The following is a 20,247-nucleotide window of genomic DNA, read 5'->3' on the forward strand; positions in this document are numbered from 1 at the left end:
CCTAAATACCACCTCTTTCAGTGCCTTTTTTTTGGTAGGAAGGGAAGGAGTCAGTCCCAATTTCAGAATTCTGGGTTTTGCCAGGTAAATATCATGGAAATTCCAGAACTTTGCTTCAGGGGCTCAAAAGTTTGAACCCTAAGAGTCATTCTCCTCTGGTGGTACCTCCTAAAATTCACATCCATGCCGCTACTTCATGCAGTGGAACTAAAAAGATCTGCATTTTGTTCAGAAGCCAATGATCCAGAAGGATGGATCAAAGCGTCTCTCCAATTTCTCACTTTGTGTTAAACATGTGATTTGGCCAGGAAAAGAAGGGGCATTCAGATAAATTTCTTTGTAATTTAAGATTTGGTAAAAGGGATGATGATGGGTGAGAAACTGAAACCCAAAGGAACATGATTTAGCATAACTGTATCTCCTAAAACTACACACATATGGGGCTTCCCTGGTGGCGCAGTGGTTGAGAGTCCGCCTGCCGATGCAGGGGACACGGGTTCGTGCCCCGGACCAGGAACATCCCACATGCCGCGGAGCAACTAGGCCCGTGAGCCATGGCCGCTGAGCCTGCGCGTCCGGAGCCTGTGCTCCGCAACGGGAGAGGCCACAACAGTGAGAGGCCCGACCGCAAAAAAGAAAAAAAAAAAAAAACTACACACATATGAAAATAAATGTGCATTTATTTGTATGTGTGTATGATGGTGGAATGAACTGGCCAAGATGACCCCTTCCTTCCACTATAAAATTGATAAACTAGAACTAATTTTTGTTTTAATCTAGGACTAAGCCTAAAAAAACAAGAAATGCCCAGGTGCCATAAGGGAACAAAGAACTCAAAGTCTTAAGGAGAAGCCTCGGGGGCTGGAGATGGGGACAGGAAACATGGCTTTAAGTCCATGCAAGGAAGAGGGCCCGGTGCACAAAGCACAGGACCACGCCATGCAGCCCACAGCCCAGGCAAGCAGAACATGGACCGCCTGCTGGCCCAGAGCAAAACCCAGCTCCTGCTGGGGCCGGGGGACTGCATATGGAAGTCACCTGCAAGAACCAGCAAACACTCAGCACAACTGTCCTAGTGGACCTTCACCACCGCAAGGTGAGAAAACAGCAACAGAGGTCCAGACCACTATACCGCCTCATCACTGGGAAGACAGCAAAGGAAACCTCCAAGTTACTCTGTAGCAAAACCCTGGGACAGGGACAACTCACAAAATAAACAGCCCTTACTGAAGATAAGTTCACAATCCTAAAAACCCCACGAGGAAGCAAACCACCAGTAATTTTTCTGTAGCTGAGAGAAAAAAAATGAGTACACTCAAGAACACAGACTAAAGACTATAAAATAAGTACGATGAAAATGACCCTTTTAAAAGATGAGAACTATAGTTAAAAAAAAGAAAAAGTTGAAAAGAGGACAGGCAAATTTTGAAAAAGAATCAAGCACAATTTCAGAAATGAAAAGTACAATTAACGAAACTAGAAACTACAACAAATGGGATAAACAGATTAGACAGGGCTGAGAACATAATTAGTGAGATAAATACTAAGTTACCGAGAATACAGCACAAAGAAACCTAAAACATATGAAAGAGGATAGGTTCAATGTAAGGCTAAAAGAAATCCCAGAATAGAAGAACAGCGAACAGGGATGAGCTGATATTCAACAAAATACGAACATCCAGAATTCTCTTAGTCAAAAACCCTGAGGTGGGAGCTGAACAAGAGGAAAATAAATCTGTATCTAAACATAGTGGTGAAACTAGACCACTGCAGATGAAATAAGGGGGGAAATTTTCACGCTTGTTATGAAACAGTTCAATAATGCAGATATGCAGCCGCAGCCTCCACTGATGGGGAGAAGCACTTACTACAGAGAGGCAGCCTTTGAGCCTCTGCCTCCCAGCTGCTCTGTGGGAACAGGTGTAGGTGCAGCTCACTTTCAGAAAACTTCTATTTAGTGTAAAGTCTGTCAGCTTAAATCGACTCAACAATCTCCTGCCACATATTCAGAGGCACCCAGCTATGTATTAACTGAGTCCTGGGTTCTTACTCTAAATTTCACTAGAGTATATAATATTCCTCTGTATTAAAACTGCCAAAGTTTCTTAATGCTTAACTAATTAAAGTGATTCCTATAACGCAATTTATCTGGCAATAAAGTACCTAGAATGAATTTTGATGGCAAGAATCCTATCTTGTGGCAACACTTTTCACAACCAAGTTGGGCCATACCCTGCACTGCCATTCTCATTCTGAAGATAAATCTGTGTGGAGAAGTTATCATTTTATCTGCTTCACCAGACAGAATTTCTAAGCCAGCATTTATCTTGTGTCTCCGACAACACCAGTGAATGCAGTAAATCTGCAGAGCACAGTAATTCTGGGACTTTGTGAGTTATTTTCAAGTGTAAGTTGCTAGTCTGTGCAGCTTACTGCAGGAATATTTTAAGAGAAAAGCAAACACTGGCTCTGGATTAGCTTCTGAATTGTTATCAACGGTTCATTCTAGGGATGGTTTGGATATTCTACTTTCTACAAGATGAACTAACTCACTTAGCTAAAGCAATCATAAGACAAACTCTCCAAATGCGTAAAAAATGACACCCTAGTTACCACCATACATAACTACCCCACACAGCACACACCTATTTTCTATCATTCATACTGTACTCCTTGTAATCAGTGTCTCTTCTGTGTTTTAAAAGACGGTAAAACTTGGGCTTCCCTGGTGGCGCAGTGGTTGAGAGTCCGCCTGCCGATGCAGGGGACACGGGTTCGTGCCCCGGTCTGGGAAGATCCCACATGCCACGGAGCGGCTGGGCCCATGAGCCATGGCTGCTGAGCCTGCGCGTCCGGAGCCTGTGCTCCGCAACGGGAGAGGCCACAACAGTGAGAGGCCCGCGTACCGCAAAAAAAAAAAAAAAAAAAGACAGTAAAACTAGATTCTAGAAATATTATCTCCATTTTTTTCCTTTAAAAGGAGTGTCTTACCCAATTTCTCCCACTGTCCCTAATGTTCCTAAATGGCTTTCTTAAATGGATTTTGAAAGGTCTTATTATTAATAAGCTAAAAAATATAAAGCACTGAGCATGGTGTCTGGCTCCAAAAAATTAGCTATTATTATGGCTTTTATTAGTGCTATCATTAATGACAACAGAGTACTGAAAACAGGGGAGACCCCAAAATAGTTTGTGTTTATATTCCCCATTGTCAGAGCCTTAAAGAAAAATCTAGTTCAAACAAAAAGCCAAATTATTTTTATCAAAAGTAAAACTGAAACAACGCTTTTCTCCCCCAAAACAGTTCTAAAGTTAAAAGACAGCAGATTAATATTAAAAACAGCTTTTTATTTGTTAATGTCACATAAGAAATTTAAGCAAGTTACACTATCTTAAAAAACACAACTAATGCGTTTTAGGAGAAACCCTTCCCTCCCCCCTCCCTCCCTCCCCCCATTCCCCTTGTGAATTAAGAATCTAAGAGAAGAAGTAACCATAAAACAAAGTTTTGTGGAATCCTTCATCCAGAGTGCTTACATGATGATTAGGTTAATATTGCCTTCTTACAAAATTTCTCTTTTCTATTTAAAAAAAATTTTTGTAGCCTTGATTGTTTATTACAAAAAAATTCAGTACAAAAGTTCAATATATTGAAAAATGCTTTTCCCCTCCCTCACAGCACCGTTATATAGAGCAGAGAATAATCAAGAGCAGATTGCTAATCTAGATGGAGCAATCTTCAAATTAAACCCAGACACACAGTGGTTTATTTACCCTCCCCTCCTCATAAGAACTTAAAAAAAAAACACACACATACAAAAAAAATGTCAAAAAATTTGAGGGACTCTTTTCAAACAGTACGCAGTTCAGTGTCACTAATTCACATCTTGCAACAAAGTGTATGGATATGATTTCTTTTACAAAACGTTCAGTGTCAAAAAAGGAAATTAAGGCCATCAGATTCGCAGCTTAAAAATTCACATAAAGGAAATATAAAAATATTCTGTGCTTCTGAGAAGGCTCTGCACTGCATGTAGGTAAGGATTACCATACTTCTTTATTTTGAGGAAGACAGTTGATATGAGAAGTTTACATAATTGCACAGCTTCTATTGGAACCTCTTGGGGCTCCCTGATGAGGAAAACAGAAAAAAAAATTAGTGCTAAGAAAATGGATCATGGTATTTTAAAATAAGGCAGAGATACTACAAATTCATTATTACCTAACTTCAAATGGACGTTTATTACTTCTCACTTATCCTTTTTAACCTTCTCGTATGGACTTCTCCCCTAGAATACTCCAACAAATTCCAGAACAGTGATTCTCAACTCTAGCTGCACATTGAGATCCTGAGGAGTTCTTAAAACAAAATTCTGATCTAGGTCCCTAGATCAATTAAATGAGAATTTCTCATTTCGGACTTCCCTTGTGCCACAGTGGTGAAGAATCCGTCTGCCAATGCAGGGGACACAGGTTTGAGCCCTGGTCCGGGAAGATCCCACATGCCACGGAGCAGCTAAGCCCGTGCGCCACAACTACTGAGCCTGTGCTCTAGAGCCCACGAGCCACAACTGCTGAGCCTGCATGACACAACTACTGAAGCCCTCGCACCTAGAGCCCATGCTGTGCAACAAGAGAAGCCACTGCAATGAGAAGCCTGCACACCGCGACAAAGAGTAGCCCCTGCTCGCTTTAACTAGAGAAAGCCTGCATGCAGCAACGAAGACCCAACGCAGCCAAAAATAAATAAATAAAATTTTAAAAATAAATGAGAATTTCTCATTTAACTGGGCGAGAGTATCTATTTATATGTAATTTTAAAGCTCCTTAAGAAATTCTAATAAGCAGCTGAGTTTGAAAATTCCTATTCAATAACATCCTTTGGCAACTTAGGAAACAGGAGCTCAGTGGACGGCATTCTGAACAACCACATCAGGGAATATGGCTTGCTGGATCCTTAGCTTTCATATCCTGAAGCATTTGCATTGGGTTCATCTTCAAATGTGAAGTCAAAACGGCTCCCTCTATCCATTTCTTTATCACTCACTAATTCCTTAAAATCTCACAACATGACTGTGAAACACCACTTGACTACTGAAATTGGTCTCTTGAAGGTCAACCAGAAAGACTTCTAATCAACTCAAAAGGCCACTGGATTCATTCTCTAATATGAAGTCAAAATAGCTGATCCATCCTTCCATCTTCCCTTTTTTGAACTTTTTTTTTTTTTTTTTTTTTGCGGTACGCGGGCCTCTCACTGTTGTGGCCTCTCCCCTTGCGGAGCACAGGCTCCGGACACGCAGGCTCAGCGGCCATGGCTCACGGGCCCAGCCGCTCCGTGGCATGTGGGATCTTCCCGGACCGGGGCACGAACCCGTTTCCCCTGCATCGGCAGGCGGACTCTCAACCACTGCGCCACCAGGGAAGCCTCCTCTTTTGAACTTTGATATCATTATTTCTTCTGATCACAAAAGCTAAAAACCTCGCACATCTTTGATTTTTTTTCTCCTCCCCTTCAAGTTCGGTCACTATGCCTTAATTAATGAATCTCCATTTACATAGTCTCTCAGTGTGTCTGCAATCTCCCTTCTACAGTCATCCCTCTGATATTGTCTCAACTTCTCCTTGCTCCAAAGTGTGCAGAAGCTCCTTCCCTAGGCATTCCAAAGTATGCTGATTTAACACCAACCTCCCCACTTATCTCTCACTCACACCCTACAAACACAACTGGATGGACAGATATACTTGGTGCTCAAGTCTTGACATATACCCTGTGATGAATTAAAGATCATGATAAATTCTTTGCCACTCCTCCCATTATGAGGTGGAGACTATTTACCCTCCCCTGGAATTGAAGCTGGCCTATGACTTACTTTGACTAAGAGAATATGGGCCTTTAAGAAATCTAATGCTTTCCGTTTTCACTCTCTTGGAAGCCAGCTGCCATGTTGTAAAGAAGGTTGGGCTAAACCACCAAATGTTAAGAAACCACATGGAAACAGACATGGAGAACATTCCAGCCCCAGCCAAGCTTCCAGCTGAATGCAACTGCATGACTGACTTCCCTCTCCATTGTGTGGGAACAAATGAACTGCCCAGTGGAGCCCAGTCAAACCACAGAGTCATAGGAATTAAGAAATCAGTTTTAAGTCACTGAGTTTTAATTTAAGGTGGTCTCCTAATGTAGCAACAGATAATTCAAACAACCACAGAACACTACCGTCTGCCTTCTAATACTCAAATAATTGCCCATCCTTCAAAATACTGGACAAGCCTATTTTCCAGAGATCTTCTCAACTATTCTGGTGGCCTAAACAGCCTTCTCCAGCATCTGAACTGCTACAACTCATGCTCTGAACCACTAGCCTGGCACCCTGAGATATCTCTTATATTGTTATTTTACTTCCAGTCACTATAATGTTTCAAGTAAGGGCAGGAAATGGATCTTGTACCTGTTTCTTATTAAAGCCAAGTATAAAACACCTGTTCTTAAATATTCCTCCAAAATGTACGAGGAAGTATCCATGCCAAAAATTCATTCTACCATAACCCACCTCAAGTGGTTCTCAACTCTGGAGGCTGAACAATATGAGAATGTTTATTTGGAGTAGGATTGGGGCTAATTAAGCAAAACAAACAGATTTATAAATCTGGAGACATGGTGACGACGTCTTATAAGGATAAGGGTAGGAATTTTGATTAATGATCAGACATGAACAGCTTGAGAATATAAACTGAAGGCTCATTACTTATTAATAATTCCAATTTAATTAATTAAAGTCAAATTTGGAGTTTCTTTATTTCAAGGACTCTCAAAAGTCTAAGCATCAGCTAAAATCTATCTTGCAATTAAATGATTAAAAACTTAAGACAGCAAGAATTTTGCTTCACACTGAAGCTGAACATTACTCTTTTTTTTTTAAAATCAGGTAATGATTTTTTTTAAATTTAATTTTATTTATTTATTTTTTGGCTGTGTTGGGTCTTTGTTGCTGTGCACGGGCTTTCTCTAGTTGCGGTGAGCAGGGGCTACTCTTGGTTGTGTTGCGCGGGCTCCTCATTGTGGTGGCTTCTCTTGTTGCAGAGCACGGGCTCTAGGCACGTGGGCTTCAGTAGCTGCAGCACGCGGGCTCAGTAGTTGTGACTGGTGGGCTCTAGAGCACAGGCTCAGTAGTTGTGGCTCACAGGCTTAGTTGCTCTGCAGCATGTGGGATCTTCCCCAACCAGGGCTCAAACCTGTGTCCCCAGCATTGGCAGGTGGATTCTTAACCACTGCGCCACCAGGGAAGCCCCTACTCTTTGTTTTTTTTAAGTTTATATGCAGATACCTACTCCAATTTAGTCATCTAAACTCAATCAAAGAACCCTTCAATAAATAATTCTTAGCATGCATTCCAATCCATATATACTTATTTATGTGGCATACATGTCCTACCATAACATATTACATACATTATAAAACAAAAGACAAAACTGAAATTTGATATGAGAAATAATTTTTAAAAAAGAAGTGCAAACATTTTCTTCCAGTACCCAAATGTACTGTATATTGAAGATCCCCTCAGGAAAAACAAACCCCACTTGGTAGATCACTGACTTAGTTCATCAAGTAATAGGGAAAAAACAAGCTCCACTATTGGTTTTGGTTTTCATGTAATTCTGTTAATAAAATTTAAAAGACATATATTAAAGTAATACCTGCTGGTGGAAAAGTTCTTCCTCGACAGCCACTTCAGCTGTTTCTTCCTCCTCCTCTTCCTCTTCAGGTATGGTTGTTTTGAAGACTGTACTTCTTTGAGCAACCTCCTAAACACAAGAGTTTGATTTAAGTTAAAACACTATACTTTGGGACTTCCCTGGTGGTGCAGTAGTTAAGAATCCGCCTGCCAATGCAGGGGGCACGGGTTTGATCCCTGTCCCAGAAGATCCCACATGCCGTGGAGCAACTAAGCCCGTGTGCCACAACAAGGGAAGCCACCACAATGAGAAGCCCGCGCACTACAACGAAGAGTAGCCCCCGCTCACCACAATTAGAGGAAGCCGGCGCACAGCAACAAAGACCAACGCAGCCCAAAATAAAAAATTAATTAATTAAAAAAAAACCCACTATACTTAAAAATCACAAAGACTGTGGGAGGATGACATCTTTTCGTTGCATAAATTTAAGAAACAGCATTCCTACATCAGGGACTTTTTTTTTTTTTTTTTAAGTGGCTCATCAGTAGCTTCAGCTACTGAACAGGAATTTTTGCATAATTAGTAGCAGTTCTTAGATTTTCAATATTCCCTGCAGGGGAGCTACTGGTATCCAATTTGAAATACCTGCTGAGAAGTTTCCACTGCTTTTTATCCCATTCTGTTACTGAGAATTCTGTAAATGATTTGGCACACCAAATTCTTTATAACACTCAACATGAATTCAGCTTAAAGATCTTGGCTCCTAGCAAAGAGAAGGTGCTAAATAAATGCTGAATAAAATGAAGTCAGAGGCTAACTGCTGTGCTCTCAGGGACCTCGGTGGCAAGAGGACCACCTGATTGAGTGAGATGAAAAGGACAAACTTTCATTCCTTCAGCAGCTAGTTCCTCTTGAATGAAACAGAATCAAGACACAGGAACACTATTTACTAATGACATACTAGTGAAGTTCCAGTGTACTCTGTACAAAAAAACAGATCTCCTATTATTCACTGGAGGCATAACAGAAAGTAACCATTTCCATTTTCTACTGAAAGGCGCAAATACAAATGACTTTCCTGTAGAGAATGCTGACTTGCACAAATGCAGCAGTGTTTCTGTATAAGGCTAACCTGATGATTTAGCAGCAAGTAAATGAGTGTGTCCTAGAGTGCTGCAGAGCGTCTAATTTTACTCTGTACCATGCATGTCCTAAGGTTACTCAAGAAAGATAACTCCAGATGAAGACACTAAAATCACGTCAGTAAAAGCTTACCTGAAATTTAACACAGACCAGCTAGTTTAAAATGGCAGAGGAAGAAAACCAGAGAACAGTGACAGAGAAATGAGAGTTCTATTTACATGTCCACATATATATTTTATAAATGAAGTAAGGTAGTACAGTAGTATTTTGTAGGGAATTTTGATTATTGTTGCACGGCTGAGGAAGATGGACCATTTTGAGTCTGAGTTAGCCAGAAACTTCAATTCTGTGAGATCAGTCTGTGTTTATACACACAGAGTCTCTTCACAAATAACACTTGCTTTAACCAAATTAGTACTAATAAAAAAGCATGTGAATCCTCAGATCAATTACAACTCTTTGAACTGATGATGGCATACAAAACAGAAAAAAGATTCCCAAAAAGTTTTCAGAGTACCTAGCTTCCCTCAACTCATCTTAAAATGAGGAAAGAAAAGTCAAATAAAATCTGTTATAGAATTCTCACATTTCAGCTTCTAGCAACTCATGACAGTGTATATACATCCCATATGGAAACACTGGCTCTTAGAGCTTGTGATGAAACACCAGACTATGAGCCTCAAATGAGAAGCTTAGAAAACAGCAACTTGCCCAACTTCATTAATTATGAATTACTTCAGCATAACTGCCTTTAATGTAAGCCTGCTGTTAAGCACTTTTCATTTGACAACATTTAAAAATCAGTTAATTTAATGCAGAAAGCCTGTATGGAATATAAGTGAGCTAAATAAATGTCGACAAAACTAAAGAGAAAAATAATAAAACAAATTTAGAACCAAAAGTTGCTGGAAGGTTTAGGCCCAGGAAATTATTAGTCAAGGTGCTAAAAGACAAACGTCTTTACCAAAAAAATTCCTCTCAGCAAGACACCCAACCCTATCAAGTGCCCTGAAAGACACACATAAATGGTCTCTATCAACATGCCATGGGTCTGCCTGGGTAAAGCCCTGGGCACGTAAAGGTACACCCATCTCCCCAGCAGTGCAGCAGGGCCAGCTAGCGCCACCTCACGTGCTGCCTCTTCAACTCCGTGCTCAGTCACAGCGTGTGGGTATCCTGAAATCACCACAGTTCAGCAAATACTAAAAATCAAGGCAGTTTTTGTTGATGAAGGAGCTGACTGTTAAACTAGAATATCTCTGTATACATAAGTAATCATCTGCATATACAAAAAATTTCAGTGATGCCTATATTCTAGAAGGTACAGAGAGACTGCTTTATTTTTTATTTCCCTCATTAAAAAAACATTTTATTTCTCCATGGTGACATTTGCTGTTTTTCATCCCTAGGACCACCCCTCCCCAGCCATTTCTCAGTAAAAGCCCCCACTTTTACCTGGGTACCCTCTCTCCCATGGAGATGTGACATGTGTGTCACAAGCTGAGTGTGATCTAGCCATGGAGAAGGCTCAAGCTCTAACTCTGTTCTCTTGACTCCAGGAACTGGCTCAGAGGTGGGCACGTGACCCAGGCTGGTACTACGAGAGCAAAGCCCAGACGAGGACCTGACTAGGCACAATGCTCTTGCCCACGAGAAGTAAACCTAGAATGATGCACCTGAGGGAGACACTCAGGAAACAGACAATAGAAAGATCCTTGGGGACACTGGGTGAGCCAATGGATCAAGTCCACTATCTCTGGACGGCTGGTTTTGCGAACTCATATATTCCCATTATTTTAAAGCCAGTTTAATTGGGTTTCCTGATATCTCCAATGTCTCAGCAAGAAAATATATGTAAAAAAATTACACTGACTTAAGCCAATTACCTACAATCTTACAGAAAAGTGGTCTTTATGGTGGTAATTATGAATTATTATAAATATGGTCTGGGACCTATTAATAAATATGGTCTCACAAAATTAAATGAATAAATGCCAAAAGTACTTGCCTGGCAATCACAGAAATAAGAACTATATTCATAATACTTTCCTCATTTCTGACAGAGGTCACTTCATAGAGCCTAACAAGCAGAATGCAGAAGTTTATTAAAAGAACAGGAAAACAAACCAACCAAATAATCCATTAGAGTTCAGCGGTTTGAATTATGAAGGGAAACCTGAGCTTCATTCGGCTTAATTGAAACATCACTGGTAATACTACCTCCAGACATATCCCATGTCATGGCATCTACTTTTTCACTTGTCGTATCTATTTTGTGCGCTTTTAAACCCGCTGCATTCCAAATAGCCTCTTATAAGATCGTTTCTAACTTGGAACACATTTTCACACAGAAAAAGGTGGTGACTAGATTCCATGGTTCATGAAAACCTATTTCATCTACCATAGCCCCTTAAAACCATGCTTTTCAATCTGGGCAAATCGGCACTCGTAACACTGTTTTGAAAGAGACATGTATTCTGCCAATTTCAGATGTCGAAGGAACTACCAGCATAGGAGCTGCAGTAATTTCAGCACTTGGGCAGCAGCACCAGTGACAACTGGGAAGAATTCCAAAGTGCCGAAGGCAAAAAGCAAGCAGGGCTCCACACAGAGAACAGGAGGAGATCCAGCTCCTCGAAGTTTGTGAATTCCGGAAGGCATCTGTAAACGCCCACACCCTGAGAACCTAGCAAGTATTTGGAGGTGAACTGTACTGAAGTCTACAGTGGAAAACATCAGATGCCCTTTCATTTTCAGCCTCAGTCTGAGATAAAGGACATTCTTCATTCAGCAGACAGTGAAATCCTTACTAAGAGCAGTCTAAACACCAGCAGATGTTTACAGTGAGGGATGGCTGGAAAGATGGCTGGGCAGAGAACTTCTCGTATGCAAACACCTCAGACCCCCAGAATGAATGCTATTAATTACACTTTATTTCTCTGAACTTAAGTAAAAGTCCATGTTTGATTTTCCTAAAATTTTATCCAGTAATTTCTCACTAAGTGCCTATTATGTGCCAGGAAAAATCAGAACAGGTCCTTGCCCTTGATATGCTTATTACTCTAGTGACAGAGGACAACGTGACAAGCTAGACAAGGTCTGTGCCTGGGCACTATGGGAGCAGAGAAGAAACCCCTAAGGGGATGCTGTACTTTGACCTGAAACCACGCCATCCTTTGAAGACACTTTCATCTCTTGGTATGTGTGCGTGGCTGGGGGAATTTGGGAGTGTCTTTTTGTGACAGTGGGGGTAGGTAAGGTTCTTTGACAACAGTTCTAGGACTGACGTGTTGAAAACATACACATCAAGCAAATGTACACTCCACAATCCTTAAACTCAGTTTCACGAGCATGTTGAAAGTCAGTAACAAGGTTAATAACCTAAGCATTTACCAGTGGCCAGATACTATTCTGACCATTTCCCAAGGATTGTCTCATTTATATTATTCTCATTATATTATCTTATTTATATTAGTTATCTTGTTATTATTATCTCCATTTTAAAATGATAAAACTAAGAGAGGTGAAGGAACTTACCCAAAGTCCAAAGTCACTGGGCAGTGAAGACAGAAACTAGACACAGACTGACTCTGGAACCTGTACTAACAATCAGAACTATAATACACTCATATTTCATTCTTAAAACCTGGAGTTAGCATCACTTTCATGGACTCAGCAGCCTTGGTCTGATTTAAGCAATCAGTTACTTCACATTTAAATTTGATTTTTGAAAAGAAATCACACTTGCATGATGAACTCTCAGGTGAAACTGACACTGTGGTATGAACATAGAGAAGAGTCTGGTGGTTGCCAAGGGGGCAGGGGTTGGGGGAGAGATGGGAGTGGGAGGTTGGGATGAGCAGATGCAAACTATTATCTATAAAACGGATAAACAACAAGGTCCTATTGCATAACACAGGGAACTATATTCAATATCCTATGATAAACCATAATGGAAAAGTATTTTAAAAAAAGAATGTACACAGGAATTCCCTGGCAGGCCAGTGGTTAGGACTCCACGTTCTCACTGCCAGTGGCCGGGTTCAATCCCTGGTTAGGGAACTAAGATCCCACAGGCTGCGTGACGTGGCCAAAAAAAAAAAAAAAAAAGTACATATATGTATAACTGAATCACTCTGCCGTACAGCAGTAATTAACACAACATTGTAAGTCAACTATACTTCAATGAAGAAAAAAAATTGACACTGTGGTGGTACCAATAAAATGACCATACCTCTCCCTGAGAATTTTTCAATATAACTTTCACATCTTCGCCAGTGCCCCAAGAGTTCTGGTTCTTCCAGATGAGGTCGGTGGGAGGACTGGCTGTGACACCGGCATTTGCAGCCCAGATCTAGAAAGAAAAAAGGAAATCATTCTACACAGAGCCCAGCTCTCCCACGTGCCAATAACAACATAATGATGAGACTTTAACACCTTGTAAGAGGACTGATTCTAAAAGTTCCAGAACTATGGCCTAGCTTTAGACTTGCTATATTAACTAGCTGTATATCCCATAGAGCTTAGCTAGGCCTCGTCTTCCCAGTCTGATAAATAAAAATGTTGACACACAGGACTCTGAAGTGAAGTTGCCTAGATTCACATCCTAGCTCGCCTACATGCCAGCTCACCTTGAGCAAGCTACCTTACTTACCCTCCAATGGGACAGAAATGGTACTGATAATACACGCGACTGTTGTGAAGACAAATGATTACCCACATGGAGGAGATGGCTGACTCAATGAACATAAGCTCTCACTGTTAGCATTCTGTTATTCCACGGGTCTCACGAGCCAGCCCTTCCGTGTTAGAGCCTTCTACCCCTTCCAGTGGTATCCTCCAGCTGCCTATAGCAGGAAGTGAGGAGATGACTAACTTCTCTCAAAATCTCTGCAGCAGACAGCCTATCTAGAATATTCTAATGGAAGGTGGTATATAGCCAACCAGAGACAGTGTCATAATACCCCAGTGTCTGAGTCTGAATTCCAAAAAGAATTCAGGAAACAAACAAATAACCCATTATTCAACGGAAAATATGACTGATACAGAAATAGGCAAAAGAAACAGAAAGACTTCCCTTTTCATAAGCAGGGGAATTCTGCAAAATTTTTTATGTATTTACTGGCAGAAGAGCTTTGGTAGAATAGAGAACACTTGGGAGTTAGAAGACTGGGTTTGTATCATGGACATAACACTACATCTCTACAAACCTCTATGTCCTCACCTGTAGGGACACTACTACCAGTCCTGATCTTTCTAAAAGACCATATGAAAAGAGACAGCAAAGTTTTGTACTCCATAAATTGTCTTGCAATATAAAGGGCCATATGATGGCAGAATGAAGACTGGAGATAGTATAAGCAGGTATTGTTTTAAATGGGGAGAAAACCTTATCAATTACTAATTAGGAGAGACCCCTTCCTCTTAAAGTGTTCACTTGAAGCTTCCAGATCTTCCATCACCATTATAAATGGAAAGGGGCAAGGAGCATTACTAGGATAAAACTGAAAAGAGAACTGGATCTGGGCTGACTTTCAGGTTATGTGGAATGTTAATCTAACCTCAAGCTATACTTTTCACTAGTCCATATGGTATCATACAGTTGGTTTAGTGTTTAATAATAATCGTAACACGTCAGTAACCTTACTGGGTAATTTAACCTAAAACTAATATGTCCTAGAGCTGTGTCGTTCAATATGGTAGCCATATATGGCTTGTGAGCACGTGAAACATGGCTAGTCCCAACTGAGGTGTGCTGTAAGGGTATCTCCAAGTGTCAAGATTTAGTATTTAAAAAAAAAGGGGGGGGGGGACTTCCCTGGTGGTCCAGTGGTTTAGACTCCACACTCCCAAAGCAGGGGGCCCGGGTTCGATCCCTGGTCAGGGAACTACATCCCACATGCCGCAACTAAGATCCTGCATGCCACAACTAAAGATCCCACATGCTGCAACAAAGATCCTGTGGGCTGCAACTAAGACCCAGTGCAGCCAAATAAATAAATAAATAGATATTTTTTTAAAGTGATCTAATAACTTTTATATTCATCAGATGTTGAAATGATAATATTTTAGATATATTGGGTTAAATTTAAAACATAGTTCTAAAGTTAATTTCACATCTTTCTTTTTCACTTGTTTTTAATGTGGCTACAAGAAAATTTTAAATTACATAGTAGTTCACTTACTTCTGTTCTGGAGTTTTAAACTGATCTTTGCTATTGCCCTGCCTTGTACAATTTTACAGAAATATCACTTATGATTACCACATTCCAAAGAGCTTCTTAACACATTTATGCCAGCTACCAAAGGAAAAAAAAAATGCCTTACATTTTTTATGTGAAAATTGAGTTCTCCACTAGACCTATAGAATATATATATCTATTTAGTCACTGAGGAACTGTATCCAGTGGAAAAAGCAGATGATTGGCATAGTGGTTTTATACTTTTAAAGAGATAAAGGGCACGCTCAAATCTGAATCTTCTGAATTAAAAATGTCAGATTCTTTCCATCACATTATGCAGCTTCCGTAAGACACATAATAGGACTGAGAAATTTTCTCTCACTACAATAATTACTAAAGAGAAGAAAAGATAGCGTGGTTAGGATATCTGTTCCAATTTTTACCTGTTATCACAAAATTAGCATCTGATATTTTCACAATGTGGTGGCAAGTTCTATGAATACACTTTTTAAAAGAGAAGTTCTAACCTGTTTGAGCCTTTGATCTTAAACACTTAGGAAGGTCTATATCAATCATAAAATCTTAAACATGTATTTAATATTTTTAAAAAGGAATTGATAAAAGGAGATAGTCACCTCAACTTCTTTAGGGATGAAGAGGGGGGGGTCAGCTGTTAATTTCTACTGGAGTAGAGAAAATAAAAATAATTCAAAGGTCAATTCTTTTACTTTTAATAGTCAATTACCACTCTCAATAACAAAGAATTTTAAAAATCTTTAATAGCACTTGTAATTCCCTAATAATGTCAAAAACATTTTAATGCCCATTTCTAAAATGCTTCTCTTTAAGCTAAAATGGTTTTAATTACTTTAACTATTGGTTAAGACAATGAAGTTAAATTAAATGATGACTAAATTAACTTACTGTAACAGTCTGGCCTGCCTTCAGCACATATCTTGAGGTATATTTGTAACTGACTGATGTGTCTCCAATTTTTCTGATCATCTCCCAGCCTCCCATTGGTTGATCCTATTGAAAGAACAAAATAAAACAAGGTCACTTAAAATATACAGAAAGCTATGGAATAATCAAATAAATCAATCCATAGGCAGTTAAACTAAGACAACTTTATGACTGTCTTCCCATGGTTCATATTTTCCTACTATGAAAAGAAAACATGGTTTTGTCATTCAGCAAAACAGAAACTTTGACAATGCTGCAGTTTTAATTATTAAGGTGTTTAATTTTAAAGAGGACAAAACTGCAACAAAAGGGATGTGAACCAAATTAAATGGTGATGTTCAATGCTAGAACAGGTATATAATTTAAATTTACAACACTATCTAGCTTCATAAACACCATTATAAACATCTAATTTTTGATTGCTTTAAGCTTTTAAAATATACACACATAAAGCTTGGAAAGAGAAGGAAGAAAATATGTCCTTTTTCTTCTTCATCTGTACCACTTCTGCCCATATTTAACTCTTACATTAAAGCATAAGGGGCTCAAAAATGGGTCAATGACATAATGAGCCAGTCCCAAGCACTGGCTATCAATGCTAGCCTGCAGGCTGCCCAGAGCTGCCTGACTGTCCTGAGGAACAGTGCAGGGTATTGAAGCAATTAGCTGAATTAATTTATTTATATCCATCTCTAACTCAAAGACAGGAGTAAACAAGGCTGACAGCCAGCTCCAGAATAGCTCCACAAAGCACAGCAATGCCTTTTGAAAAACAGCCAAACTACTGCAATGGAGTAGCAGAGGCTACTCTGCTCTTTAGTTTCTAAAGTTGTGACTAAGAGGGCTTAGAACCTATGCTCTTCCATATCAGGACTGCTAAAGCTCCTTTGCCCATCCAAAGTATTTATTCATCCACATGCAAGATAGTTTCAATAGCTTTGGTGAGAAAAGGAGTGGTTTTACAAACATTTTACAAATCCTGAACGTGCTTCTGGAAGTGACATCCACCCCACTGCATCCCCACTACACCCCAGACCTGCCTTCCTCTGGCATCACCTGATACCCCTTCACGACCCCAGCTCAATGATGCCTAGCCAGGGTCTTCCCAAGACCTCCACTACTGAGCTCTCAAAAGCCCCAGCGCAGAAGTTCAGAATTCCCTGCTATGAATATTTTATGTTTACTTTTAAACAAATAATTTCAAGATAGGGCTTCATACTAGTCTTGATATAAATTAAATCAGTACTATTCATTCATTTATTTAGAGAGAAAAACACTCCCTACACGTGTCCGAGTCTGGGCTCGTATTTCCTTCCTTCCATAAAATTAACAGCTGGGAAAGAATATTTAGCATCTATACCCATAATCTAACTTCTTCGCAAATCTGGCTAGGTAGGACAGGGAATATTAATAATTCATCCTTAGGAAGGCCATGGTGACAAAATGACCAGATGTGAAAAAAAACCCTGGCTCTCTAAAGAAGAGCTAAAGAATAAAATCTTTAAACTACTAAGCGCACCATCCCTCTTCCTCCTCCTATTTAAATTTATACTACACTTCATGAATTTAGGTTAAAAAGGAGAGGGAAACTCTTATTCCACAAAGACTGAATCCAAATAAAGGCTGAGAAGTTATTACAATTGCAAGACACCAATCAGCAAAGCCACGCTGGACAAAAAGGGGTCTGTGTTTCCACCTGTTCGGAAGTGTTCTTCAAGCGGATAAATTTCCCATCAACATCTATCTCTTCAATGCAGACATTCCCAGTGGCTGAGGCAGAATGAGAGATGCTGACACTACTGCTGGCCTCGGATTCTTCCACGTCCACTCTCTTCCGCTTCCCTCTGGTTGTACGCACGCTGCGACTCGAGGATGCGCGTGATACTGTCACACGGGAAGAAGGGCTCGGAGAGAGCTTCAATCTACATGGAAGAATAAAACATTCCAATTATGAAACACATATGCCCTTCCTACCTTAAAAAAAAGGATATTAATATCCTGCACACGCATTACTAAAGCAAAACATTAATGACAATCTGTTAGACAAAGCCAACATACATTTTTTTTTTTTTTTTTTGTGGTACGCGGGCCTCTCACTGTTGTGGCCTCTCCCATTGCGGAGCACAGGCTCCGGACGCACAGGCTCAGCGGCCATGGCTCACGGGCCCAGCCGCTCTGCGGCATGTGGGATCCTCCCGGACCAGAGCACGAACCCGTGTCCCCTGCATCGGCAGGTGGACTCTCAACCACTGTGCCATCAGGGAAGCCCCAACATACATCTTAACGAAGAGAAACTTATTTGTGCTACAATGCCCACTGTCATAATTTTTTTTTTCTTTTTAAAAAAGTATTATTTGAATGTTTTAGGTAGGAATAGACTATAACCATAATGCAGGAAGTTTGGAAAACCAGGGGGTGGGGAGATGAGGGGAGGACATTGGGGTGAACATGTCATCTACCACCACCCTACCACAACCCCTGTTACATTTAGTATACTTTCCTTAAGTTTTTCATATCTGCATTTTCTTTTTATAAAATTACAATAACAATGTATACAATACTGAAATTAAATGGCTTTTATTCTAAATCAGACACTTTCCCTTTGGAACTTTATTCTCAGAAAAGGTATAAAAGGATTAATACACTAACCAGATTTGAAAAATAAGTATAAAGTCTCTTTCAGCAAATCTGGTATTTTGCAACATATTAAATTATCAAAACATTTTAAATCTCAAAGGAAAGACTCTATCCTGACACAGTTCAACTCTATCCTGACAGAGTTCAGCATTTAAAATAATAAGACTGCTTGAACATGTTCTATTGTTGAGGTAAAAGTATGATCTATGACTACCTATCTCTACAGCTAGGTATTAAAAGAAACAAGAAAATATTTAAAGTTGCCTTAATTGTTAAAAAAAAAAAAACTATTTACTTTTCTTTAAATAGAAAGGGTGGGGGCAAAAAGCAGACTATGAGGTAGGGTGACAACTAAGTTACTCACCTCTCTTCTTCGCCTTCTAAGAGCTTCCTGTACGCACTGATTTCCATGTCCAGGGCTAACTTTACATCAAGAAGTTGTTCATAATCATTCAGCTGTTGCTGCATCTGATCCCGTATTTCCGCCATCTCTCTCTCTTTGTCAGACAGCATGCGGCGAGAGTTGTCTCTTTCTTTAGCAAGTAAGTCCTCCAACTCTTGAATCCTCTCCAAACATGCTCTAGACTTAAGATTCAAGGGAACACATTTACTTTCTAGGAACATTCCAACATTAGCACAAGGCAGCTATTCTAAACTATTTCCTGGACTGGAACAAATCCAATCTCTGACATCAGAATCCAAGAAAATTTTTATTTTAAGAAATTAAAAACCAAAATTTCTCCAATACAAAATACAGCCCTCAGGGAAGTTTTATCTTATAAAAAGGCTAGAAAAAGATATATTCATCAAATGTGTCATAAATGTACATATAATTTTTCTTTACTTGACCAAATAAAACAAAATTATAAGCTGTGGTTTTAGTAAAAGTCAAGTCTGGCTCCCCTGCAAACCATTTAGCTCAAAATTATAAAGTAACAAAAGTAAAGAATTAAAAGATAGAAAACTCATTGACAAAAGAAACCTAGTATCTTTTGGAGAACTGCTGGAACTGTTCAGAAACTGAAGAAAAGCGATTCCGGTTACCACTTTAGAACTGTTATTCTTTCCCATGCTCAATCAGCATGCAAAGACTATATGATATATGGTAGTCTGGAAATATTATTGTAAACATAGAAACTTCATATTTGGTATTAAAAAAATGAAAAATCACACATCCTATACCAGAAGGTTCATCTTAGAAACCCTGTGGTTCACTAGGTAATTATTCATCTGTATTTCTCCAAGACAGAGTTCATCTCCATAACCTCAGAAAATAACAAAGGTAATCAACTCAGAAAGACTGATGTATAGCTTAGGCCCTTAAATCACAAGTACCTGCACATCAAAGCAGGAGAGAAAGGGCACATACTGTGCAAAAGTTAAATCTAGAAGGCTAAAGATAAAAAGCAGCTCTATGTTATGCAGAAACACTACACTCCAGGTTAGTGAATTTATTTCTCACAGGGGTACACATTAAAAAATTTGAAATTACTTTGCATGTATACTGGGGCTGGACAAGTAAGTAAACGGGATGGCAGAAACCAGGTTTCTTACTCTCAGAGAGCAGTTACAGGTAAGCAAGGAAGAAAGCCTAAAGTGAACCTAGTGGTACAGGGTTAGAGTCAGAGACATATGTATAAACTCT

The 20,247-nt window shown here is 39.7% G+C and overlaps 1 protein-coding gene across 1 annotated transcript in view; it reads right to left on the reverse strand.

The window, feature by feature from the left end:
• Positions 1-4,089: 4,089 nt before the first annotated feature.
• LMNB1 (lamin B1) overlaps positions 4,090-20,247 on the reverse strand; it is a gene marked incomplete at both ends in the record, with an annotated part of 70,224 nt that continues 54,066 nt past the window's right edge. Inside the window, 6 exons of the mRNA XM_079703920.1 lie at positions 4,090-4,131; positions 7,699-7,806; positions 13,055-13,174; positions 15,927-16,031; positions 17,662-17,887; positions 18,967-19,187. Coding sequence (XP_079560046.1) covers positions 4,090-4,131; positions 7,699-7,806; positions 13,055-13,174; positions 15,927-16,031; positions 17,662-17,887; positions 18,967-19,187 — 822 coding nt within the window. The remainder of the gene's footprint in view (positions 4,132-7,698; positions 7,807-13,054; positions 13,175-15,926; positions 16,032-17,661; positions 17,888-18,966; positions 19,188-20,247) is intronic.

The sequence above is a fragment of the Hyperoodon ampullatus genome (assembly GCF_949752795.1).
Source record: "Hyperoodon ampullatus genome assembly, chromosome: 4".
Taxonomy (NCBI): domain Eukaryota; kingdom Metazoa; phylum Chordata; class Mammalia; order Artiodactyla; family Ziphiidae; genus Hyperoodon; species Hyperoodon ampullatus.